Below are 26,717 nucleotides of genomic sequence, written 5' to 3'. Positions count from 1 at the left end.
TTCTTTCTTTTTTTAAAAAAAACAACATGCTGATCCTAGAAACATTTTTATCTTTTTTATATTAAAAAAAAATAGTCTTCGCTATTTTAATCCCTAGTTGGTGGACTGTAAAGTTTCTTTTCACCTTCTTTGTATCGTTAACAGGAAAGGGCGTGCCCCCTTCTGCCTGGGCAAACGTTTAATTCCTCGTGTCCGAGCTTTTTCTGACTTTATTTCTGGAGAGATTCTTTCTTTCTTTCTTTCTTTCTTTCTTTCTTTCTTTCTTTCTTTCTTTCTTTCTTTCTTTCTTTCTTTTTCTTTCCTTCCTTCCTTCCTTCCTTCCTTCCTTCCTTCCTTCCTTCCTTCCTTCCTTCCTTCCTTCCTTCCTTCCTTCCTTCCCTTCCTCCCTCCCTCCCTCCCCCCCTCTCTCTCCCAGTATTGTAAGTGCCTTCTATAGTTCAATAAATGTTGCAATGGTTACCCTTTTCTGGTGTGTGGGCAGCGTTCATTGCCAGAAGCATGGCGACATTTCCCCCCCCCCTCCTCCTCCTCCTCCTTTTTCTGTTTCCTCTTCCTCCTTCCCCATCCCACCTTCTTCTTCTCTATCTCTTCCTTCTATTTTCCTCCTCCTTTTTCTATTTCCTCTTCCTCCTTCCTCATCCCACTTTCTTCTTCTCCTCACTGTCTCCTGGTGATTAGCCCAAAAGTTCTTCCCTAAAGCAGGACTAGAACTCACCACCTCCTGGTGATTGGCCCAAAGGTTCTTGCCTAAAGCAGGACTGGAACTCACCATCTCCTATGATTGGCCCAAAGTTACCCATCCAGCTTTCCTGCCTAAGACAGGACTAGAACTCACCCACTCCGGGTGATTGGCCCAAACGTTCTTGCCTAAAGCAGAACTAGAACTCACCACCTCCGGGTGATTGGCCGAAACTTTCTTGCCTAAAGCAGCATTAGGATTCACCGTCTCCTGATGATTGGGCCAAAGTCACCCATTCAGCTTTCATGCCTAAGACAGGACTAGAACTCACCGTCTCCTGGTGATTGGCCCAAAGTCACCCAGCGGGCTGTCATGGCTGAGGTGTGGGACTAGAAATTGCTAGAAACTACAGAGTTTTGTTAGTCTGATAGTGGAACACTTGTTTAGTCTGGGTTGTTTTTCTGTAGATGTGTTTCTAATTTTCCGTCATTTCCTCGGCTGAGGAGGATATCCAGGAAGGGTGGTGTGGTGTTGTTTTCTTCTTCCCTTGTGTATTTTATTCCTTTGAAGATGTTGTTGGTTTTGTCATGTGTCTTCCTTAGTTGTTTCTTTTTTTCTTTTTTTAATCATGACAAAGGTCAGAGCTGGGAAAACTAAGGCCCTTTTATGACTTGTGGACTTCAACTCCCAGAATTCCTGAGCCGCATGGCTGGCTGAGGAATTCTGGGAGTTGAAGTCCACAAGTCATAAAGGGGTCTTAGTTCCCCATGCTGGCTCAGGAATTCTGGGAATTGAAGTCCACAAGTCATAAGGGGGTCTTAGTTCCCATTCTGGCTGAGGAATTCTGGGAGTTGAAGTCCACACAAGTCATAAGGGGGGCCTTAGTTTCCCATGCTGGCTGAGGAATTCTGGGAGTTGAAGTCCAGAAGTCATAAGGGGGTCTGAGGGATTCTGGGAGTGAAGTCCAGAAAGTCATAAGGGGCGTCTTAGTTCCCCAGGCTGCCTGAGGATTATGGAGTTGAAGTTTCACCAAGTCATTTAAAGGGGCCTAGTTCCATGCTGGCGTGAGGAATTCTGGGAGTGAAGTCCAGAAGTCATAAGGGGGCCTTAGTTCCCCATGCTGGCTCAGGAATTCTGGGAGTTGAGTCAACACAAGTCATAAAGGGCCTTAGTTCCAGCTGGTCAGGAATCTGGGAATGAAGTCCATAAGTCATAAAAAGGTATAGTTCCCACCCCTGGTCTAGTATATACGGATCCCGTGCTTTGGTTCATCTACGGGGAATGCTATGATTTGTAGACACTGCCTTACTCTACAGTTTCTGCTATGAGTCCTGACACTTGGTGGCCACACAATATAATGCCCTAGTCTCAAACACGGAGAAGGAAAAAAAATAAGGGTTTCCTTGCACCCCTTAATTGGGCACCCACCTGCTTCACTTAGTCTAGTTTTGTTCTCCCAGATCTAACATTATCTGACCGGTAGGTTCACTATGGGAACAATCTGCCCTTCACGAGGGGTGTTGGATTCTCTGCTGCCCTAAATTAGCCATTGTTTAAGCCGATCATTTAAAATCGACCTGTTTGGAAGTCGTGGGAGGAAGGGCTGCCGTTTGAAATAAAATCCAGGATGGAAGAAATGCTTTCGTAACTTATCTTGTCAATCAGATGACCTGGAAACTAGAGCCGTTGTACAGCAACCACGCTGGTGGTAGCACCAACCCCTTATATCAGTAGTTCTCAACCTTTCTAATGCCGTGACCCATAATACAGTTCCCAGTTGTGGTGACACCAAGTGGTGTGGCACCACCCCTGATAAGAGGGAGTAGGACAGATAGGGAAAAGGAAAAAAAATGCGCGGACAGCGTGTTTGGCGACCCCGTGAAATGGTCGTTGACAGGCTGAGAAAACCAATGCTTATATGAAGATATCCGGAAGCTAAGCAGCACCAGACTTTGCGGTTTCTTTGGATGGGTGGCAACATGGACGAGGGGACCAGAACTCACTGTCTCCGGGTGATTGGCCCAAAGTCACCCAGCTGCTTTCGTGCTAAGAGGGACTAGAACTCACCGTATCCTGGTGATTGCCCAAGTCACCCAAGCTGTCTTTCGTGCTAATGGCGGGGACTAGAATTCCCTTTTTCCGATTGATTGGCCCATAGTCACCCAGCTGCCTCTCGATGGCCTAAGGTGGGACTAGACTCACTGTCTCCTGGTGATTGGGGTCCAAAGTACCAGCTGTCTTTCGTGCATAAGGCGCGACTGGAACTAACCATACTCCGTGTTTATAGCCCTGATGCATTCACTGATCGACCAAAAACTGGTCTTCAAGATGTCGGCCATGATACATGTTGTTGCCTGTTATGTATTGTTCTATGTCAGGATATCTTGCTGATTTTAGTTATTCATTGAGTTAATTAAATAGAATAGAAAATAGAATAGAATAGAAATATGCAATACAATGGAACGGATAGAACAAAATATGCATAGAATAGATATAGAAACAGAAGAAATCAGAATAGAATAGACAAACCTCCTGCAAGCATTTGAGGAATAATCAGAATGTTAGTCTTCTTGCACTCTAATATTCGGTTCTATTAAGATGTCTAATTCGCTTCCTTGAAGTCTTTTCACACAGAATTTTTGAATTCAAAAAATGGGTAACTGCTTTGCCTCTGGTGCACATCTATAACTGAAAAAATCAGATGTTCATATGGATTTTTTTTTTTTAAAAAAAACCACACTTCTATATACTCCAAGTGATTAGATCTGAGCTGCAAATACAGATCGTCCTCACCTTTACCATCACAAATAGAGGGGCTAAAACCTCTGTCGCCAATGAAGAGTTCTGCCCATTTCTGACATTCTTTGGCCATGGTTGGTAAGTGCATCACTGTGTGTGAAGTGAGTAACACCATTGTTAAGTGAATTGGCTTCACCAGATTTGCCTGTCAGAAGATCACAATAGGTCATGATGTGACACCGGGACATGCAGCCGTCATAAATATGAGTCAGTTGCAAGCGTCGAATTTTGATCACGTGACCTGGCCGAGGCTGCAATGGCCGTAAGTGTGAAAAGCAGGTCGTCACTTTTTCTTTTTCAGTGCTGTTGTCACTGTGAACGAGTCACTAAATGACCTTTGTAAACGGGAGGACTATCCAACTCAGAAAGCAATGAAGAACAAATGGAAAACTTGGGAACATTTAACTTGCGCCCTCTAGCGGGCCTGTGGATGGTGCAGCCAGATCTGTAGCTGCCTCATTTGTCACAACAGGCTTAATGATTATTTATTCATTAAGTTGGCGTCAGATTTTAAGGCCACGGAGAGATGTCAAGAAAAGTCGTAAAATGGGGCAAAACTCACTAACACGATGTTACTTAGCCACAGAAATTTCATGCTCACTGCGGTGTTAAGCTGAGGTATTCCCCCCCCCCCCCCCCAAGTGTTGAGCGTAAATACACATTCTGTTTGCGGTTAAGAGGAGAAGACCAGAAGCCATCCACAAAGAGAAAAAAAACCGACACCGGTCAGCAAACAATGCACCGAACGAAGAATTGTGCATGTATTGGGTTACAAAGAAACAATATATAATGTACATTTTTGTGTGGGAAAGCTGACAGGAAATGAACCCATCGCGTTTCCTCAGCCGGGGGGGGGGGGGGGGGAAATAAATACACTTGCAGTGTTTTTTAAGGAGGAAGGGGGCTGAAGAAAGTCGGGCGTAGAATATCAAGGTCCCGCCAATGAACTGTACACCTTGTACACAGTTGTTAAACAATAAAATGAAAGGTTATAAAACATTCGCCGACAGAAGAAATGCAGAGGACGGCTTCGCTATTCGGCCCAGATTTTTAGAAATTCCCAATATATTTTCTGAGGATCGGGTGTTCCGTCTTATTTAACAGAATATCGCCTTTCTCCAGCTCCGTACGTCTGCATTTTCGCCTGTAACTGAAAGGATAAAATCTCTACTTGCCTGTTTTTCCCTTTTCCCCCCAGAGGGTGGAGAAATTCTCTTAGTGTCAAAGAAGCGAGTTTTTGAACATGGGGAAACAAAACAAAAAAGCTCGCCTCTTCACCAGTGACAAATGCAGCATCTAAGGAGTTGCTAACACACATGGGAATTTAAGCATTCTTTGCATTAGGACTTTCACCCATGCAGCCAAAGCTCCTTTTTGCACACCAACCCGTAGTGTACAAATCAGCTGTTCATTCCTTAGATTCAGGAGTTCAAAAAATCTTCCTTGATTCAGGATTCTTCACTGTTACTTGCATGTGAGATTCCGTCACCCTGGTTCATGGTTGTCCCAAAATGCGTTTTCAGAGGCACTGGACTTTCTTGTTTTTCTTGAAGATATTTCGCTTCTATCCCAGAAGCTTCTTCAGTTCTGATTGGATGGTGGAGAATGGAAAGGATTATACTCCTTGCCGACCGCTGGCATTTGCAATCTTTCAGAGAGGAAGTTGAGACCACTTGGAGGTTTATCTGTGTTGGAGAGATACAAAATTATCTATCTCCTGTCTACAACACAATCCCCTTTCACAGTTCCAGAGGACTCACACCCATTTGCACCACTCAAGTGACCCTGAGGGACCAGGTAAACCTCCCAGTGCCTCAACGGCTCTCTAAAAGATGCCAAATGAGTATAAATCTGTTGCATAGGAGTATAAATCTTTCCATTTTTCCCCACCATCCAGTAGAGCTGAGAAGCTTCGGGGATAAGGAGTGAAATTGTCTCAAAGAAATACAAGCAAGTCCCAGTCGTGAAAAAGCATCTTTGGGATTCAATTCATTTTTTTCACATAGGCCTGACTGCATCAATTCACATGCTGTGGTTGTTGACAATGCTGCTGCCTCATACATATATCAGGGGACAAATTTTTCAACATGAGCCAACACACTCCCGCATCACACCCCCAACAAATATGCACAATGGGGTTCCTGCAGCTGCGGCAAAGGCGAAACCCTTCACAAACTCTAACCAACCTGGCCTAGGTTGGACATTTTAGGATAAACAGAACAGGAAACGGAACAATTTAACGGGACGAATATGCATTATCCATAGAACTGAACATGATTAATTCACTTTACATTAATTGCGGTTGGCACTAGGCCAGGGTCTTCAAACTTGGCCCTTTTATGAACTCGTGGCTTCAACTCCCAAAATTCCTGAGCCAGCATGGGGGAACTATGGCCCTTTCATGACTCGTGGACTTCAACTTCCAGAATTCCTAAGCCAGCACGGCTCAGCTTGGAAACCTCCCCCTTTCCCCTCAGCATGGCTGGCTCGGGAATTCTGGGAGTTGAAATCCACGAGTCATAAAAGAGCCAAGGTTGCCTACCCCTGGCCTAGGGCTACCCACTCTTCCTCTAGGCCAGGAGTCTTCAAATTTGGCCCTTTTATGACTTGCGGACTTCAACTCCCAGCCTGGCTGAGGAATTCTGGGAGTTGAAGTCCACAAGTCATAAAAGGGCCAAGTTTGAAGGCCCTGGTCTAGGCCAAGGGTTCTCCAAATATGGCAACTTTTAAGACTGGTGGACTTCAACCACCTACAATTCCAAAATCGAAGACTGGTGGACTTCCACTCCCAGAATTCACGGCTGGCTGAGAAATTCTGGGCGTTGAAGTCCACAAGTTTTAAAGTTGCCAAGTTTACTAGAGATGGGAGGCCTGGAAAAAAAAATGGAAAAATTGGGGGAAAAAAGAGGTTTTTTTCCTGATTTTTTTCAAAATTGTTTTTTTTTCCTCAGAAATTTTTTTTTTTTAAAAAAAGGAGCGTGGAAGATGTTCTTTTCCAATGATAAATAATACATCTGTGACATCAGGGTATTCAAAATATATAATGTGAAGGCCTTAAGGACAGATTTCTTAAAAGTCTTAAATGATTGCAAGTTCTCTCAGCTGCAGACAAGCCAATCCTGGAATACAGTTCAAATTAACACTGTGTTTCTCAATGCAGTTCTCAAACAAGACAAATATGCATTTGTGACACTACTGGACACTGCAGTTTAGTTTGCTTGTGTACCTCTTAACTATTGAGCTCTCCAGCATCCCATTCAAAGGTGACACCATGTCTCTTGGGCTCAAAAAGTTAAAATCATTGCGTGATCCGTGGATTTACCAAACCCAAACACGCTCATTTTATTTAAGTCTTCACCTGAGCAATTACAATCACCTCCTGGTTCCTGCCGTTTGATGTCCTAACCCAGAGGTAGGCAACCTTGGCTCTTTTATGATTCGTGGACTTCAACTCCCAGAATTCCTGAGCCAACATGGCTCAACTTGGAAACCTCTCCCTTTCCCCTCAGATGGCTGGCTCAGAATTCTGGGAGTTGAAGTCCACCAGTCATAAAAGAGCCAAGGTTGCCTATCTCTGGCCTGGGCCTAGGCCGCTTTCTGACTCGTGGACTTCAATTCCCAGAATTCCTGAGCCAGCATGGCTCAGCTTGGAAACCTCTCCCTTTCCCCTCAGCATGGCTGGCTCAGGAATTCTGGGAGATGAAGTCCACGAGTCAGAAAAGAGCCAAGGTTGCCTACCCCTGACCTAACCCCAAAGGGAAATGTTGAGACAGATGGTTGATTTAGGAAATACTGGATTTAAGGAAAAAACTGTCCACCAAGCTGAGTTTAAGTGCAATGAAATATATTTTTCTTTTCTTTCTTTCTTCTTTCTATGAGAACGAAACTTGGTACTTCATAGCCCCAGATGCTGGTTCTAGGGAAATTGGACTAAGGGCTGCAGGGAAAATGGGAGGGATTATATTTGGCTCTCTTTGGTTCTCTCTTTCATTTGAAAATTCTAAAGTTGCACAAAGCAGCATGGAGGGGAATGGTGCATTTGGAACAGTGGGGGATTCTGGCTGGGGAATTCTGGGAGTTGAAGTCCACCCGTCTTAAAGTTGCCAAAATTGGGGGGGGGGAAACCCCTGATTTAGAAGATTGCAGAAGGGCTTTTCTTAAAAGTGCTTCACAAAATTTGACCGAGTTATAATTAAGTCTTTGTGTCAATGTTATTGTCCCTTTTCTCAAGGTTAGACAGTCAGGTAGCCTGTTAGACAGTCAAGTAGCCAAGTTCGGCCGCTGATTTGGAGTCTCATGCTGGGCCTGAAAACAGATACCCAATTTATTATAAGTCGTTGAATTCTGAATTGTGGATTTTGTCCAGAATGATAGAGGATCCCCTGTCTGAGCAAGGGGTTGGACTAGAAGACCTCCAAGGTCCCTTTGATTCTATTATTCTGCATTTATTTTTTATTATGTGGGATAGTTAGGAATCCTTGTGCCAAATCACTTGGCAAAGTACAATGAGTGAGTTCCTGTTCTAGTACAAGTGGAATATTTTTGGGGACAATTATTTTGGGCTAACTTAGAGCTGACAGTTCCAGGACATCTAGTCCTTTAAATAAAGTACAAATAATTACTTCAATAAGTTATTAATTTGGCTTCCCCCATCCGTGGCTGTACGGCAGATTCTGGCTTACTGTTTTGTCTTTTTTTTTTTTTTTAATTAACTTAATGCATTGATGAAGTCAGTTGTGACCTAGGAAGTCACAACAAAGAGGAACTGTTTTATAGTTGATCTTCCTTCCCCTAATGCGGTGATTTTCAACTGTGAAGAATTCCTCAGCCAGCATTCTGGACAAGCAAAGTTGACGTAAACAACCATGTTACTAATTTAACAAGGGCAGTGATTTACTGAATGACAGGGGCGAGGAAAGTAGTAAAATGGGCCAAAATTCCCTTCACAACTGCCTTGCTGAGCAATCGAAATTTGGGCCTCAACTGTCGTAAATTGAAGACTATCTGTACTTATCCTTCTCAACATTGTGGCCAACTGGCCTTCTTTAGATAACTGCGACTCCATTTGCAAGCAGGGTTATGATAGACTGCTCTTTACTCTTTGGAGACCAGGGTATGTAGACCCACAGAAGAGAACATTTCGTAGTTCAGGGTTGAACTATGGGGGTCCTTGGTGCTCTCTGAACTGAGTGCTTTTCTTGTAGACCTCTCATGACCCAACTAGGTAACATCATCAGTGCTAGAAAGGAGAACAAAGAGAGAAACCTAACCCCCTTCTAGCACTGATGATGTTACCTAGTTGGTTCATGAAACGTTTGCAACAAATCCACCCAGCTCAGAGAGCACCAAGGACCCCCACGGTCCTCCTCCTTCTTCTTCTCCTCCTCCTCCTCCCCCCGAAACACCACACCCATCTAGCACTGATGATGTTACCTAGTTGGGTCATGAAACGTCTGCAAGAAAACCACCCAGCTCAGAGAGCACCAAGCTCCCCAAAAAGTTATGCGGTGTCTTCTGAATGCAAAGCAACGGGGGTATAACTACCTTGGTTAGTCTACCTGTCTCACTCATGGAGTGCATCCACCTTTGTCAACCAACCACTTATAAGATGGAGACTAACCAAACTGAATCCAGAAAAAAACCGAGCGGGTTCCCCCTTAGTGTCAAATATCCGTCTCTTTGAGCCCACAAGACTCCGAGTCAGTCAGATCGTCGTACATGTGGTAGTCGATGCATTCCAAGAACTCATTGGGGATGCCGATGGACACCGACTCCACCTCCGTTTTGAAGGAGGCCGCCATGCCGCCTCTGAGGGAGCTGCCACGCATTTTGTGGGAGAGACTGTTCATTTTCTCCTTCAGCTGGACGGTGGGCTTGTGGAACGGAGAGAATATCCTCCACCTCTTCAAGTTCAGAGTTCTCCTCCTGCTCGATTGTTCCAAGCTGCTGGAGTTCAATATGAAGGAGCCGTTGAGGGTGGAGATCTTGGATCCGGGCTCCCTCTCCGAGTCTTGGCTACAGCCGTTGACGGAGGCCCCTCGCCAAGGGTTGTCATAAACCCTCCAGATGGGCCTCCTCCGACGACACTGGCACTTCAGCAGGCGGATGAATGCTCTTTTGAACTCTTTGCTGGAGCAGGGGTAGATGATGGGGTTCACGCAGCTGTTGAAGTAGCCCAGCCAGAAGATAATCTTGAAGGCCATTCCTGAGGGCTTCAGGGAAGGGAAGAAGGAACCTGAAAACAAGATGGAAGAAGACTTGAGAAAGGGTCTTGCTAGGACAAAGCAGGAGCTCCATACCTTTCATGAACGGGAGCTGGGATTGAGCGCTGAGCTCCATACCTGTCATGAACAGGAGTTGGGATTGAAAGCTGAACTCCATATCTGTCATGAACAGGAGCTGGGATTGAGCGCTGAGCTCCATACCTGTCATGAACAGGAGCTGGGATTGAGCGCTAAGCCCCATACCTGTCATGAACAGGAGCTAGGATTGAGCGTTGAGCTCCATACGTTTCATGAACAGGAGCTGGGGTTGAGCGCTGAGCTCCATACCTGTCATGAACAGGAGCTGGGATTGAGTGCTAAGCCCCATACCTGTCATGAACAAGAGCTGGGATTGAGCGCTGAGCCCCATACGTTTCATGAACAGGAGCTGGGGTTGAGCGCTGAGCTCCATACCTGTCATGAACAGGAGCTGGGATTGAGCGCTAAGCCCCATACCTTTCATGAACACGAGCTGGGATTGAGCGCTGAGCCCCATACGTTTCATGAACAAGAGCTGGGATTGAGCGCTGAGCTCCATACCTTTCATGAACAGGAGCTGGGATTGAGCACTGAGCCCCATACCTTTCATGAATGGGAGCTGGGATTGAGCGCTGAGCTCCATACCTTTCATGAACAAGAGCTGGGATTGAGCGCTGAGCTCCATACCTGTCATGAACAGGAGCTGGGATTGAGCGCTGAGCCCCATACCTGTCATGAACAGGAGCTGGGATTGAGCGCTGAGCTCCATACCTTTCATGAACAAGAGCTGGGATTGAGCGCTGAGCTCCATACCTTTCATGAACAAGAGCTGGGATTGAACGCTGAGCTCCATACCTGTCATGAACAGGAGCTGGGGTTGAGCTGTGGGAAGTTTTGTATCAAAATATAGTTTATTCTTTATGTTCTCTCCATCTCCCCTTAAACGTTAACAGAATCCACTATAGATTGAGAACGAGCATCTCTGCTAGATAACTGACAACCGAGCTGAAGCTAAGTTAATCAAGTAAAAATAGTCAACGGGAGAAATCTTTTACTTAAACTTCCTTAAGCATCCAAATAAGTTACCCAGATGTAATCCACATATCAAAGGAGAAGGTCTGTAAACAGAAATAGAGTTAATTAAACAGAGCTGCTTGTTCACAAGAGAATAAGCATCATAGATGACATGTACACACCCATGCCCCTCAAATATTACTCTAGAGCAGGGGTCCTCAACCGTCGCAACTTTAAGACTGGCTGAGGAATTCTGGGAGTTGAAATCCACAGGTCTTAAAGTTGCCAAGGTTGAGGACCCCTGCTCTAGAGGTAGGCAACCTTGGTTCTTTTATGACTCGTGGACTTCAACTCCCAGAATTCCTGAGCCAGTATGGCTCAGCTTGGAAACCTCTCCCTTTCCCCTCAGCATGGCTGGCTCAGGAATTCTGGGAGTTGAAGTCCACGAGTCATAAAAGAGCCAAGGTTGCCTACTCTGGTCTGGGCCTAGGCCGTTTTATGACTCGTGGACTTCAACTCCCAGAATTCCTGAGTCAGCATGGCTAAGCATAGAAACCTCTCCCTTTCCCTTCAGCATGGCTAGCTCAGGAATTCTGGGAGTTGAAGTCCACGAGTCATAAAAGAGCCAAGGTGGCCTATCTCCGGCCTAGGCCGCTTTCTGACTGGTGGACTTCAACTCCCAGAATTCCTGAGTCAGAATGGCTAAGCATGGAAACCTCTCTCTTTCCCTTCAGCATGGCTGGCTTAGGAATTCTGGGAGTTGAAGTCCACAAGTCATAAAGGAGCCGTAGTTCCCCATGTTGGTTCAGGAATTCTGGGAGTTGAAGTCCAGAAGTTATAAAGGGGCCAGAGTTCCCTATGCTGGCTCAGGAATTCTGGGAGTTGAAGTCCACGAGTCATAAAAGAGTCAAGGTTGCCCACCCCTGTGGCCTAGAATCAGCACGTGTACATTTCCACAATCAGGACAAGCTCCCCTATAAAACAGTGTCTCTGCACCCCATGTTCTCTGTAGCTGCCCTCAAGGCAAACCTCTTTGCTTTTGGGAATAAATAATTTTCCTTTCCTCAAAGCTGTCTGGATTTCATTTGTATTTATTGTTGGGCGATCCTGTTTTGAATTCGACCCCCAAATTGGACCCCCAGATTATTCTGACAATACACAACTGCAACAGCAGTGAATTTTGCTGGTCAGAAGGCTGCAAAATTGACCACGTGGTCCTGGGACATTGCAACCGTCTTAAAAAAAAAAAAAGAAAAAGAAGAAAGTCCAGTTGTCTCTTGAAAAAAGCACCTTTGGGGTTGTCACTGAAAGTTTGGGATGCTGAGTTTGGACCCATTTTACAATATTTCTCGTGACGGTTCTTAAGTGAATCCCTGCAGCTGTTAAATTTGCTTCACTCCTTGCAGACAGCTGGTCATCTGCCTTCTTTTAGAGAGTTGTTGAGGCCATTTGGAGGATTACCTGTGTCCTCAGGGTCACCTGAGCAGTGCAAAATTATTTTATAAGCCAGTGGTTCTCAACCTGTGGGTCGGGACCCCATTTGGGGTCGAACAACCATTTCACGGGGGTCGCCAAACAACGTAGTCTGCCATTTTTTCCCCCTTTTCCTTAGCTGTGCTACTCCCTTTTATTCTATTGGCTTTTGAAAGCCAATAGAACAGACTCTCTTGAATAGAGTCTAATTCTATTGGCTTTCAAAAGCCCATAGGAATTGTCCAGGCTGTCTCTGCCCTGCTGAGCCCGCCAAAAGTCCCATTCTGCAAACGGTGCTGCACCAGTTGAGTAGTCCTCGACTTACGACCGGTTGGGAGTCGCGGCATTAAAAAGGTTGAGAACCGCTGTTATAAGCCATTCCAGATTTCTATCTAAAAATGATCCAAAGTGTAATGCTGCTCTCTTCCAGCAGGGGGCTCCCTTGCCCTCTTCCAAGCTGCAGGACTATTGCCCTGAGGAATTCTAAGAATAACTTTCTGAGTCAGCCTGAATGCCTTTTAATTTTAGATGAATCATGACTCTTGCGTGACTGTATTATTAATTCATATAATGGGTATAAAGCCGGCGCTAGCGAGGTATCGGAGCTAAATCCGAGTGTCAAAGAGGCTTGAAAGGGATCAGTTGTTATTAGAGGCCCGAAAGCTTCGAAAGCGAGAAGGGGAAACAGGTGCTCATCCCCATAATACTTTTATTATTTTTATTATTTCATGTTAAAGTTCTAGAATGCAGTACAGGGAGTTGAAATCTATCCATCTGAAAGAAGCCAAGATTGAGAAACATTGATTTAGGGATGCAACTGGCTTATAAACTTCAGTAGAATAGAATAGAATAGAATAGAATAGAGAATAAGAAATAATTAGAATAGGAAATAATGAATAATGAATAAAGAATAGAATAGAATAGAATAGAATAGAATAGAATGGAATGGAATGGAATGGAATGGAATGGAATGGAATAGAATAGAATAGAATAGAATAGAATAGAACAAAATACAGGATATAGAATAGAATAGAATGCAGAATAGAATAGAATATAGAGTATAGAATATAGAAATAATATACCAGTATAGTATAGTATAGTATAGTAGAGTATAGTAGAGTAGAGTAGAGTAGAGTAGAGTAGAGTAGAGTAGAATAGGAGCTGGAAGGGACCTTGGAGGTCTTCTAGTCCAGCCCCCTGCTCAAGCAGGAGAACCTATACCATCTCAGATTGGTGAATGTCCAGTCTCCTCTTAAAAATCTCCAGTGATGGAGCACCCACGATTTCTGGTAGCAAGCTGTTCCACTGGTTGATTGTTCTCACTGTCAGGAAGTTTCTCCTTAGTTCTAGTTTGCGTCTTCTCCTGCCTTCAGGTGCTTTGGAGAATAGCTTGACTCCCTCTTCTTTGGGGCAGCCCCTGAGATACTGGAAGACTGCTATCATGTCACCCTTAGTCCTTCTCTTCTGAACCTTTACAGAATAACAGAGTTGGAAGGGACCTTGGAGGTCATCTAGTCCAACCCCCTGCTCAAGCAGGAGACTCTATGCCCTTTTAGACAAATGGCTGTCCAGTCTCCTTTTGAAAACCTCCAATGATGGAGCACCCACAATTTCTGGAGACAAGCCGTTCCACGGATTAATTGTTCTCCCTGACAGGAAATTTCTCCTTAATTCTATTAATTTTGAATTCTTAAGCTTCCTTTCACGCTGGCTGGCAACAATGGAGACTATAATGCAATCTCCTCTTTTCTGAGGAAAAGATTTTTCCCTCATTCTGACTCCGGCACTGGAAAAGGCCAAAATGGAGCTGAATTTTCTCTCTCCTCACCTGTCTGTCTCTCTCGTGTAGCTTGCAAGGAGTTTATTTCTCTAATAATTTATTTTTATTCCTGAAAGGAACAGAAACAGGCCTGAGCCCGTCCAAGCCACGCTCACCCTGAGCAGCGTATCCCGCCTTTTAAACACAATTAACAACAAAAACAAAACATAAAATACACATGGCGACTCAAAAAGCAGGAACCAACGTTCGTAAAGAAACACGGGTCTTCCTGGACTGACGACTGTTTGTTTAGCGACGGTTCGACATTACAAGGGCCCTGAAAAAGTGAGGTTTTTCCCACAGTCCTCGCATTTACGACCAAAGTCTTCACACTTACGACCGTCGCAGCATCCCCACGGTCGCAGGATCAAAATTCGGGTGCTTGGTGCCCAGCGTGTATTGACGAGAGGATTGCAGCACCTCGGGGGGGGTATTTCCTGTGATCTATGACAGCTGGTTTCCGACGAGCAAAGTCAACGGGGGAAACCAGATTCGCTTAATGACTATGTGATTCGCTTAATGACCCCTTCCCATCTGGCCAAAACCACTGATCCTTTGCAGCCTCGTTTCTCACCACCTTGAGATGAGGTCCATTTCTTGGATCCACCTCACAAGCGGCTGAAGAAAAAAGAACGGAAGCCCAACAGAAACAAGGGGGGGAATAATAATAAATAAATCACTTTTTTTTCTGCTGTGCTGTGGCCATGCTCCCTCCCCAGACCCATTTCTCCCCCCCACAGGGGAAACACACACACACACACACATGCACACACACACACACACATACACACACACACACATCAGTGGGTCCAGCCAAATTATCCTTCTGCTCCACCGCTTCACAATGCTTCTGTGTTCGGCTAAGAGTGATCTGTTACACAACAAAAATGAAGATTTTATTCATTCTGCAATTCCCGGTTTGGCCAAAGCCAGGATTCCTGCCTGTGTGTGTGTGTGTGTGTGTGTGTGTGTGTTCGAGTGGGCATGTCCATCATTGTGATGCAGAAAAGACTGCGCACGGACAGATTATTTCCACACTGCAAAATGCAAGGGCTGAAGTTTGCGGCTGTAACACACTGCAGACTACACAACTCACAACGGGGAGATGTTTGTCTCTGTCCTTCTCATTTTTTTAAAAAGTATGAGTAGTCCTCGACTTACAACGGTTCAATTTAGTGACCCTTAGTTACAACGGCACTGAAAAAAGCAACTTACTTTTCCTCACACTCATGACCGTCGCAGCCTCCCCGTTGGTCACGGGATCAAAAGTGAAACGCTTGGCAACCGACTCCTATTTATGACGGTTGCAGCAACATCCCGGGATCACGTGATCCCTTTTTTTGGTGACCTTCTGACTGGCAAAGTGGGAACCCAGATGCCCTTAACCACCGTGTCACTAACTTAACAACTTAACAACTTAACAACTGCAGCGATTTACTTATAACTGCAGCGAGAAAGGTTGTAAAACAGGGCGAAATCCACTCAACAGCCGTCTTGCTTAGCGATGCAAATTTGAGGCTCTATCGTGGTCGTAAACTGAGGATCGCGGATAACTTCCAAAGCGATTCAGCAGACAAATTGGCTTCGGAATCTGTGTGGGCCAAAGGGAGCCATTAAAACTTTGCAGCAGATTAAAATTATCTGCCGGCGAAGCGTGGTGGGTGATATTTATGATGTGCTAAGTGAGTTCCGGTAGCTACGTTGCGGCAGTGTTAAAAGCGCAACTTGACGGCTCTCTGGGGTTTCTCACCTGGGCCCCAATTTGGCCCCGTTGCAAGAATTTCGACGTTTTTTTTCCCCCAACACAAGCAATGCCACCAAAAGCCTGGTTTTAACCACCATGAACTGGGATGCAAACCAAGATAGCAGTTCCGGTTAGTTTTTCTTAAAACCAAGACAAAACGAAAGCGAGACATTTTTTTCCCCAACCCCTGATTCCTGCCAGCTTTTCTCTTTTCATCCTGGCTTTTCCCAAAACAAGACTCTCTTTCAAAGGTTTCGAAGCGAGCAAGCAAGGAATCGCGGGATGTTCAAAAAGGCTGGGTCCCTTCGGAATATTTGCAGCTACAAATGTCCCCATTTTCAGCGGATTTTAGAAAATTCATTTCCCTGGCGTCGAAGAACGGTTTCCAGTCTGTAATGCCCATCCCTTCCTTCGAAGATGGAACAGATTCAAGGTGAGTTGTGGCTTTAGTTTTTTGCCCTGTCTGGATTAATCGTAACCATAGTCAGTTGGCTCAGCTGGTTAAGACTCCAGACTAGAAAGCAGGAGATGGTGAGTTCTAGTTCTGCCTAAGCCACGAAAGCTAGCTAGGTGACTTTGGGCCAATCACCAGGAGACAGTGAGTTCTAGTTCTGCCTTAGGTTTCATGCGGGCTGGGTGACTTCAAGCCAATCACCAGGAGACGGTAAGTTCTAGTTCTGCCTTAGCTTTCATGCAGGCTGGGTGACTTTAGAGCCGATCACCAGGAGACAGTGAGTTCTAGTTCTGCCTTAGCTTTCATGCTGGCTGGGTGAATTGGAGCCAATCACCAGGAGACAGTGAGTTCTAGTTCTGCCTTAGGTTTCATGCGGGCTGGGTGACTTCAAGCCAATCACCAGGAGACGGTAAGTTCTAGTTTTGCCTTAGCTTTCATGCGGGCTGGGTGACTTTAGAGCCGATCACCAGGAGACAGTGAGTTCTAGTTCTGCCTTAGCTTTCATGCTGGCTGGGTGAATTGGAGCCAATCACCAGGAGACAGTGAGTTCTAGTTCTGCTTAAGCCATGAAAGCTAGCTAGGGAGGGAGAGGGAGGGAGAGAGAGAGGGAGAGAGAGGGAGGGAGAGAAAGGGAGAGAGGGGGGAAGAGGGAGAGAGAGGGAGGGATGGTGAATGGGAGGGAGGGAGAGGGAGGGGCGGGCAAAAGGAGATGGAGGGGGAAAAAAGAGAGAGAGAATGGAAGAGAGAGGGAGTGGGAGAAGGACAGAGAGTGGGAGGGAGAGAAAGAGGGAGGGTGGGAGGGAGGGAAAGGGAGTAGAGGGAGGGAGGGAAGGAGAGGGGGAGAAAGAGAGGGAGGGAGGAGAGAGAGAGGGAGGGAGAGAAAAGGAGAGGGAGATGGAAAGAGAGAGGAAGAGAGAGGGAAGGAGAGAGAGAAGGAGAAAGCAAGAGAAGGGGAGGAAGGAAGGGAGGGAGGGAGGGAGAGAGAGAGGGGGGGGGGATGGCTGACTTTATCTGGAAAGCTGCAGAAGCAAACCTTTGCACAATGTGGCCCCCCCAATGCTCCTTTTCCAGGCTTAGCGGGGCTCCTTTGCCAAAAAGAACACCAGTGATTTGCCAAGTTCCAGCTTTTGGCCGCATGGATTCCGTGTGAAAAAATGCACATATTTTCCCATGGTCTTTGACGTGTGTGTGTGTGTGTGTGTGTGTGTGTGTGTGTGTCTGTGTGTTGAGGTCTCCTTGGGCTCCTGATGTCCTTGCTTGCCCTTTCCTGCCCACCTAGGGATCCCTTGAGGCAGAGCAGATGCCCAGGAAAATCTTTCCTCAAAACTCCCGTCTTCTTTTGGGATGGCTGAAGGAGTGGCAGCTTCGGAAGAGACATTCCAGGCTGATGCCAGCCGAGGAAGGGAAGAGGGGTGAAAACAGGACACCCTGAATAGGGAATTGGCTCCGGGCAGGGCCCATGTGCCAAAGGGGAAACAGGGAAAACTTTGTTTTTAAACTTCTTTGTCCTTCCCTAATACAATCACCTCTTTTGGGCTTTATCAGTTTTAGCCTAAAAAGCCTCTCCTTTCCTTTCCTTTCTGTCTTCTTTCCTTTCCTTCCCTTCTCTTCTGTCTTCTTTCCTTTCCTTTCCTTCCCTTCCCTTCTGTCTTCTTTCCTTTCCTTTCCTTTCTTTTCCTTTCCTTCTGTCTTCTTTCCTTTCCTTTCTTTTCCTTTCCTTCCCTTCTGTCTTCTTTCCTTTCCTTCCCTTCTGTCTTCTTTCCTTTCTTTTCCTTCCCTTCCCTCCCCTTCTGTTTTCTTTCCTTTCCTTTCCTTTCCTTCCCTTCTGTCTTCTTTCCTTTCCTTTCCTTTCTGTCTTCTTTCCTTCCCTTTCCTTCCCTTCTGTCTTCTTTCCTTTCCTTTCCTTCCCTTTCCTTTCCTTCCCTTCCCTTTCCTTCCCTTCCCTTCCCTTTCCTTTCCTTTCCTTCCCTTCCCTTCTGTCTTCTTTCCTTTCCTTTCCTTTCCTTTCCTTTCCTTTCCTTTCCTTTCCTTCCCTTCTGTCTTCTTTCCTTTCCTTTCCTTTCCTTCCCTTCCCTTTCCTTTCCTCTCCTTCCCTTCCTCTTCTCTTCTCTCCTCCCTTTTCCTCTCCTCTCCTCTCCTCCCCTTCCCTTCCTTTTTATCTTATTTGTAATCCACCTTTTTTACAAATAACTCAATATGGCAAACATATCCAAGATACCTTCTTTTTTCTTTCAGACAACAACAACCCTGTTAGGTGGGTTGGGCCAGCTTTCATTCCTAAGGCAGGACTAGAACTCTCAGTCTCCTAGTGATTGGTCCAAAGACACCCAGTCAGTTTTCATGCCTAAGGCGGGACTAGAACTCCCCGTCTCCTGGTGATTGGCTCAAAGTCACCCAGCTGGCTTTTATGCTAAGGCAGGACTAGAACTCCCCGTCTCCTGGTGATTGGCCCAAAGTCACCCGGTCAGTTTTCATGCCTAAGGCGGGACTAGAACTCACCGTCTCCTGGTGACTGGCTGAAAAAATCACCCAGAAATAGAAAAGGTTTCCAAATGTATTTGTAGCCCATACAAGTACGATTACAAAAGTTTCATCTCTTATTTTGTGGCGACAAAAAAGTTTTTTTTTCTTTTTTCCATTATCAAATATTTCCTAATCATCCAAACCACAAATCAAAAGTTCCTCTTTTCTGCCATTCGCGTGAAAAGTCTATAAAAGGTTTCTAGCAGAGGTTGTCCCCCTAATCACGCAAGCCGGTTTAGCGAGCTATCTCTGCAAGTTCCATCCTTTATTTATTTTTCTTATTTACTCGTTCAGTTTCTATAGTCACCCAACTCAACCAAGTCACTCTGGACGGCTTACAGTTCTAAAATTATAAAGTTATCATCTTCACCAACCACTCTTCCCTTGTGGGCAGCACTGGATCTTTCCACTTTGGAACGTGTAACGGTCTCGCTGCAGTTGTCATGCATAAAAACAAAGTTTTTTTTTTTCCAGCCGTTTATCCATTAGCCCTACCAGAAAAGCCTCTGCTTTCATTAGTTGTGCATTAGTTTTTTAAAATTGTGGGGTCCTGGGTGCTCTCTGAAGTTGGTTGTTTTCTTGCAGACGTTTCATGACCCGACTAGGTAACATCACCAGTGTCAGAAGGGAGGGGGGTTTGCAGAGAGGAGAAGGAGGAGGAGGAGGAAGGAGGAGGAGAAGGAGGAGGAGGAGGAGGAGGAGAAGAGGAGGAGGAGGAGAAGAAGAAGAAGGAGGAGGACGACTGTGGGGTCCTTTGTGCTCTCTAAGTTGATTGTTTTCTTGTAGATGTTTCATGACCCAACTAGGTAACATCTTCAGAGCTAGAAGGAAGTGGGGTTTGTGGAATGGAGGAAGGAGGAAGGAGGAAGGAGGAGGACGGCGACGGTGGGGTCCTTGTTGCTCTCTGAAATTGCTTGTTTTCTTGCAGACAATTCATGACCCAAGTATGTAACATCATCAGTGCTACAAGGGAGTGGGATTGCTCTCATATATTAGTGGAATCATCATCATCATCATCATCATCATCATCATCATCACCACCATCATCTACAATAGTATATTGTATAAAGTTATTTGATTCCCTGATTAATCTATTCTTTGCTTTTAGCTTGTTGGCATTATAAACAATACCCCAGCCAAGAAACTGTCAGTTCTGACAAACAAACAAACAAACAAACAGCAAACAAGAACTTAATCAAGGAACCGCCAGGAACCCCGACAGGGCAAGTCACTAGTATACAAGATGAGAGCAAATCCAACTCCTTTCCAGCACTGATGATGTTACCTAGTTGGGCCATGAAAACGTCTGCAAGAAAACCACCAAGCTCAGAGAGCACCAGGGACCCCACAGTCGTCCTCCTCCTCCTCCTCCTCCTCTTCCTCCTCTCTGCCTTCCTCATTCCCTTCTAGCACTGATGATGTTACCTAGTTGGGTCATGAAACGTCTGCAAGGAAACCACCAAGCTCAGAGAGCACCCAGGACCCCACAGTCCTCCTCCTCATCCTCCTCCTCTTCCTCCTCCTCCTCCCTTCTAGCACTGATGATGTTATCTAGTTGGGCCATGAAACGTCTGCAAGGAAACCACCAAGCTCAGAGAGCCCCTAGGATCCCACAGTCCTCCTCCTCCTCCTCCTCCTCCTCCTCCTCCTCCTCCTCCTCCTCCTCCTCCTCCTCCTCCTCCTCCTCCTCCTCTTCCTCCTCCTCCTCACAATCCCACTCCCTTCTAGCACTGATGATGTTACTTAGTTGGGTCATGAAATAACTGCAAGAAAACAACCAACTCAGAGAGCACCAAGGACCTCACAGTCGTCGTCGTCGTCGTCCTCCTCCTCCTCCTCTTCCTCCTCCTCAAGCCCCCCTCCCTTGTAGCACTGATGATATTATCTAGCTTGGTAATGAAACGTCTGTAAGAAAACTACCAAGCTTAGGAGCATCAAGGACCCCACAGTCTTTTTCCTCCTCTTCCTCCTCCTCCTCACAAACCCACTCCCTTCTAGTACTGAGGTTGTTATCTAGTTTGGGTCATGAAACATTTGCAAGAAAACAGCCAAGCCCAGAGAGCACCAAGGAGCCCATAGTCCTCCTCCTCCTCCTCCTCCTCCCCCCCAAACCCCACACCCATGTATCACTGATGATGTTCCCTAGTTGGGTCATGAAACTTTTGCAAGAAAACCACCCAGCTCAGAGAGCATCCCGGGCCCCACCGTTCAGCCCTGAGATACAAACATTCTCTTCCATTTGTCTTTAAAATCTTCTGAATTAGTGCACGTATTTGTAGGCAAAATGTTTCTGGCTTTTCACACAGCCGTGACCAAACATGACCGAATGTCCCCTTCACGCTGTCCCCGTGTTCAACATGCCTCCAAAGTGCCTTTATACATTCTAGGCGATTTCTCAGGGGGAAATTTAAATAAAACCCTCTTTAAGACTGGAACACAATGTACATTTCAAGCCCCTCGGCCACATGTTTTCCCATGTGGATAACCAAAACGTTTAGCTCATTTTAATCCAACGTTTTTTCCAATTGTTCTTCTTCTTGGATGAAGATCCAGCTTGAAAGTTCTACCGAGTTGAAGGGTGCTGTGCCCATCCTTCAACGGATCAAAAGTATCTTCTACCCCTGCCTGGATATCTCCTTCTCAGACCCTGTCAGTTCCTCCTCTAGTATCAAGTACTACAACCAGTTTTGGTCCCCACACTACAAAAAAAAAAAAAAGATGCTGAGATTTTGGAAAAAGTTCAGAGAAGAGCAACTTCTGGAGACCAAAACATACGAAGAACGGCTGCAGGACTTGGGTTTGGCTAGTCTGAAGAAAAGAAGAAATAGGGGAGACACGATAGCAGTGTTCCAGTATTTGAGGGGCTGCCACAAGGAAGAGGGGGTCACGTTGTTCACCAAAGAACCAGAGGAAAGGATGAGAAACAATGGTTGGAAACTGAACAAAGAGAGAAGCAACTTGGAATTAAGGAGAAACTTCCTGACAGGGAGGACAATTAACCAGTGGAACAACTTGCCACCAGAAATCGTGGGCACTCCATCACTGGAGGTTTTTAAGAAGAGACTAGATTGGGGATAGGCAACCTTGGCTCTTTTATGACTCGTGGACTTCAACTCCCAGAATTCCTGAGCCAGCCATGCTGAGGGGAAAGGGAGAGTTTCCAAGCTGAGCCATGCTGGCTGAGGAATTCTGGGAGTTGAAGTCCATGAGTCATAAAAGAGCCAAGGTTGCCTACCTCTGGCCTAGGCTGTTTTATGACTCGTGGACTTCAACTCCCAGAATTCCTGAGCCAGCATGGGGGAACTATGGCCCCTTCATGATTCGTAGACTTCAGCTCCCAGAATTCCTGAGCCAGCACCGCTCAGCTTGGAAACCTCTCCCTTTCCCCTCAGCATGGCTGGCTCAAGAATTCTGGGAGTTGAAGTCCACGAGTCATAAAAGAGCCAAGGTTGCCTACCTCTGGCCTAGGCCTAGGCTGATTTATGACTCGTGGACTTTAACTCCCAGAATTCCTGAGCCAGCATGGCTGAGCATGGAAACCTCTCCCTTTCCCCCTCAGCATGGCTGGCTCAGGAATTCTGGGAGTTGAAGTCCACCAGTCATAAAAGAGCCAAGGTTGCCTAGGCCTAAGCCTTGTAGTTAGGAAAAAGTGTAATTCTGCTTTGATTTTATTTTTCCTTCCCTTCCTGCTTGCCTTTCCATGAGGCTTCCCTGTTTCCATCTGCCTTTGATTTTTGCTTTCCCCCCCTCCCCTCTTTTGCAAACCAAGCTTAGCAAAGCGAGAAAAAGGAGATGGTCTTTTGAACACCTCCTCAACAAACGTAATGTACTATAACAAATTCAATTAAGGATTGCATTAGCCAGTGGAGAGCCACAACATTTATTTTGATTTAGCTAATTGTGCAGAAGGCAACGAGGAATGAAGATTTTTTTTTTTTAATTTTAAATTTTTAAAAAAACACAACCATCCTAATTTTCAAGATTGGAAAAGTTCCCGGGACCTCCCTTTTCTTGAGTTGGGAGATTTTTCTTCGAGCATCGTCCTTCCGGCTGAATATTCAAAATTCCATCTGGAAACCTCAGTTATGCTGTTTATTTTATTTTATTATTTTTTTTTTTTTAAAAAAAACGGCAGCTGGATCTTTTTCGGAAAGAGAATTTCTTTGTGGTCATTTTCTGGCTTTTATAAATAACAGCCGAGTTAACGCAAAAGCGACAGTTGTGTGCATCTTCCCCCATTGAGGCTAGACGAACTTAGAGCCTCTTGTGAATGTAATTAAACATAAGAAACACTGTGCTGATTGCTGCACAACAGACACACAACGGCACAGAGAAGTAGCTGTGGAATGTTTTCAATCTAAACACAACGCCAACGGGCAGGAGAAGGAAGAGGGGTTTACGATGGAAAAGACACACTTCTGACAACTGACGGCAATAGTTAAGGGCAGACATTGGCTCCCTTTCCACTTTAGTTTTAACCTTTCATTTTTGTTGAAGAACCACACGACTGCAGTGTATTGGATGTGGGATTTTTAAATACAGGGACCGGGCACAAAGCAAAGATACTTAAATGTGACGTCTTGAGCTGAGGGCAGTACTGGTTTTATCAGCCAAGCTATTCTTATTTATTCATTAGATTTTTATCCTGCCTTTATTACCTTATACGTAAATCAAAGTCACCCAGTCGGCTTTCATGCTTAAAGTGGGACTAGAACTCACCGTCTCCTGATGATCAGCCCAAAGTCACCCAGCTGGCTTTCATGCCTAAGGTGGGACTAGAACTCATAATCTCCTGGTGATTGGCCCAAAGTTACTCACTTGCTTTCATGGCTAAAGTGGGACTAGAATTCACTGTCTCCTGGTGATTGGCCCAAAGTCACTCAGCTGGCTTTCATGGCTAAGGAGGAACTAGAACTTACCATCTCCTGGTGACTGGCCCAAAGTTAGTCACTTGCTTTCATGGTTAAGGTGGAACTAGAACTTACCATCTCCTGGTGATTGGCCCAAAGTCAGCCAACTGGCTTTCATGCCTAAGGTGGGACTAGAACTCACAATCTCCTGGTGATTGGCCCAAAGTTACTCACTTGCTTTCATGCCTAAGGCGGCACTAGAACTCCCCATCTCCTGGTGATTTGCCCAAAGTCACCCAGCTGGCTTTCATGCCTAAGGTGGGACTAGAACTCACAGTCAGCTGCTGATTGGCCCAAAGTCACCCAGCTGGGTTTCATGTCTGTGGCAGGACTAGAACTCACTGTCTCCTGGTGAATTGGTCCAAAGTCTTAAGGACAAATGCATACAAAGCCAGAATTGAGAAGATAGCAACAGACAGTAAGTGCCACCTATGCAAAGGATCTGAAGAAACAGTGGACCACCTGGTAAGCTGCTGCAAGAAGATCGCACAGACTGACTACCAGCAGCGGCATGACAAAGTAGCAACAATGGTGCATTAGAAGATCTGCAAGAAATATCATTTGCCTGCAAGCAAGAACTGGTGGGACCATAAAATAGAGAGAGTGGTAGAAAATGGAAAATTTACAACTGCTCTGAGACTTTAGAATTTAAACCGGCCACATCACACCTCCGGACTTAACAATTGTCGATAAGAAAGACACAAAAGTCTGGATAGTGGATGTGGCAATGCCTGGAAAGAGCAGAAGAAAAGAGAAAGAACGGGAGAAGATACAAAGACCTACAAATAGAAATAGAATGACTGTGGCAAAGGCAAGCAAGGGTAGTACTGATAGTAATAGGAGCCTTGGGTGTAATCCCAAAACATCTGGAGTACCATTTGAACCCCATCGTCATTGACAGATTATCCATCAGTCAATTGCAAAAGGCAGCTTTACTCGGAATAGCTTACATCCTCCAACGATACCCATAACACCATCAAACAACCACATCTGCCTTTCCCAGGTCCATGGATAGGACTCGAGAAGTGGACAAAAATGCCAAATCCAGTCTAAACATCTGGCTGACCGTGTAACAAACCATAATAGTAACCAAATTCGCCATCAGTCAATTGCAAGAGGCAGCTGTGCCCGGAACAGCTAACATCCTGCGAGGAGACCCCTTAACACCATCAAACAGCAACATCTGTCTATCCCAGGTCCTTGGGAAGGACTCAGTAGGTGGACCAAAAAAAGGCCAATTCTGCTCTGAACATCTGGCTGATGGCAACGAACCAAAATAAGAAGAGAGAACCGGAGAAGATAACCAAAGAGAAAGATCTGCAAACAGAAAGAAAGCAAAGGTAGTAGCAACAGAGTACAATCCCAAAACATCTGGAGCACCACTTGAGCACCCTCAGTGCTGAGAAAAACCACCAATCAATTGCGGAAGGCAGTTTTTACTCAGAACAGCTTCCATCCTGCCACAATATTTGTAACACCGCCAAACAATCCACACCTGTCTATCTCAGGGAAGCGCTCGACAGGTGGATCACAATGTCAAATCCGGTCTAAACATCTGCCTAGCCCATCCTTTTCTCCAGGTGTAATTAATTTGGGGAAAACAAGATGCAGGGGGGGCAGGGGAGGGGGGCGCTGCACTTTACGTAATTCCTGTAAGGTGTAAGTTGCCCTACAACGATTCGCCGTCAGGGTGACATCCAATAAAAGACATAAATAAGACCTGTCAAATTGCAACATGCTCATTAGACAATTAATCAAAGCAGCAATTAAAAGCGGGGAGGACAAAAAGCTCAGCGTTTTCAGAGGGAGAGTACTGCCAAAAATGATCACAAAGAAATAAGAGTAGGAGCAGATACCAGCTGTGTACTAAAATCTAAAAAGATTTTAGGGGTGATCACCTAAAGAGCCTGTTGCACGATCTTTGCTAGATTCAGAAACAACAACAACAACCACACTGAATCAAATCGGGGCCATTCACAACTGCAGAAGCTCCTGCCAGCTCTGGGATAGTTATGTATTTATTTATGCATTTGTTTAATTATCAAATTTCTAGATTCTGGCTGCTTTACCAGCCAGATAATAAAATCTGCGGTGATGCTGTGATTCTAATGTGAAATCACTCAACAGAAAGAGAGTATTTAAGCTCAGAACCAAGCTGTGGGGTCCTGGGTGCTCTCTGAGCTGGGTGGTTTTCTGGCAGACATTTCACAACCCAACTAGGTAACATCATCAGTGCTAGAAGGGAGTGGGGTGTGCTGAGAGGAGGGGGAGGAGGAGGAGGAGGGGGAGGGGGAGGAGGAAGACTGTGGAGTCCTTGGTGCACTCTGAGATTGGTGGTTTTCTTGCAGACATTTCACGACCCAACTAGGTAACATCATCAGTGCTGGTGAAAATGGAGAATAGGTTGATCCCCTTCTTTGTGGCAGCCTCTCAAATATTGGAACACTGCTATCATGTTACCCCTCATCCTTCTTTTCTCTAGAGTTCCAGTATCTCAGGGGCTGCCCCAAAGAAGAGGGAGTCAAGCTATTCTCCAAAGCACCTGAGGGCAGGACAAGAAGCAACGGATGGAAACTCATCAAGGAGAGAAGCAACCTAGAACTAAGGAGAAACTTCCTGACAGTGAGAACAATTAACCAGTGGAACCACCTGCCTCCAGAAGCGGTGAATGCTCCAACACTAGAAGTTTTTAAGAAGAGACTGGACAGCCATTTGTTTAAAATGGTATAGGGTTTCCTGCCTGAGCAGGGGGGGTTGGACTAGATGACCTCCAGGGCCCCTTCCAACTCTATTCTGAATTGAACATTGAATGGAAACCCCTGCTCAAGCCCCTTAGAGATTGTTGCTTTCAGTCTTTTCCTTGTGTGAACAAAGCAAATGTGTCATATTTGGTGCGAAGGGAAGGAATTTGCCCCCCCCCGTTCTTAAAAATCTTCCTCCTTTCTCTAACCAAAAATCCCCCCACCAAAGGGAGGGGGCACGACGGTCCCGCTGCTGCTAGCAGATATCTATTCATTATTATTCTATATTTGTGTTTATTAGCCTCTTTAAACTGACTGC

The 26,717-nt window shown here is 45.6% G+C and overlaps 1 protein-coding gene across 1 annotated transcript in view; it reads right to left on the bottom strand.

Annotated features, from left to right (window-relative positions):
- Window positions 1–8,862: 8,862 nt before the first annotated feature.
- ADRA1D (adrenoceptor alpha 1D) overlaps window positions 8,863–26,717 on the bottom strand; it is a 35,205-nt gene continuing 17,350 nt past the window's right edge. The window contains exon 2 of the mRNA XM_039348366.1: window positions 8,863–9,713. Coding sequence (XP_039204300.1) covers window positions 9,142–9,713 — 572 coding nt within the window. The 3' untranslated portion in view covers window positions 8,863–9,141. The remainder of the gene's footprint in view (window positions 9,714–26,717) is intronic.

The sequence above is a fragment of the Crotalus tigris genome, unplaced genomic scaffold (genome assembly GCF_016545835.1).
Source record: "Crotalus tigris isolate CLP2741 ecotype Arizona unplaced genomic scaffold, ASM1654583v1 scf7180000018151.1857312, whole genome shotgun sequence".
NCBI lineage: Eukaryota > Metazoa > Chordata > Lepidosauria > Squamata > Viperidae > Crotalus > Crotalus tigris.
This window is presented reverse-complemented; position numbering and strand designations above follow the sequence as displayed.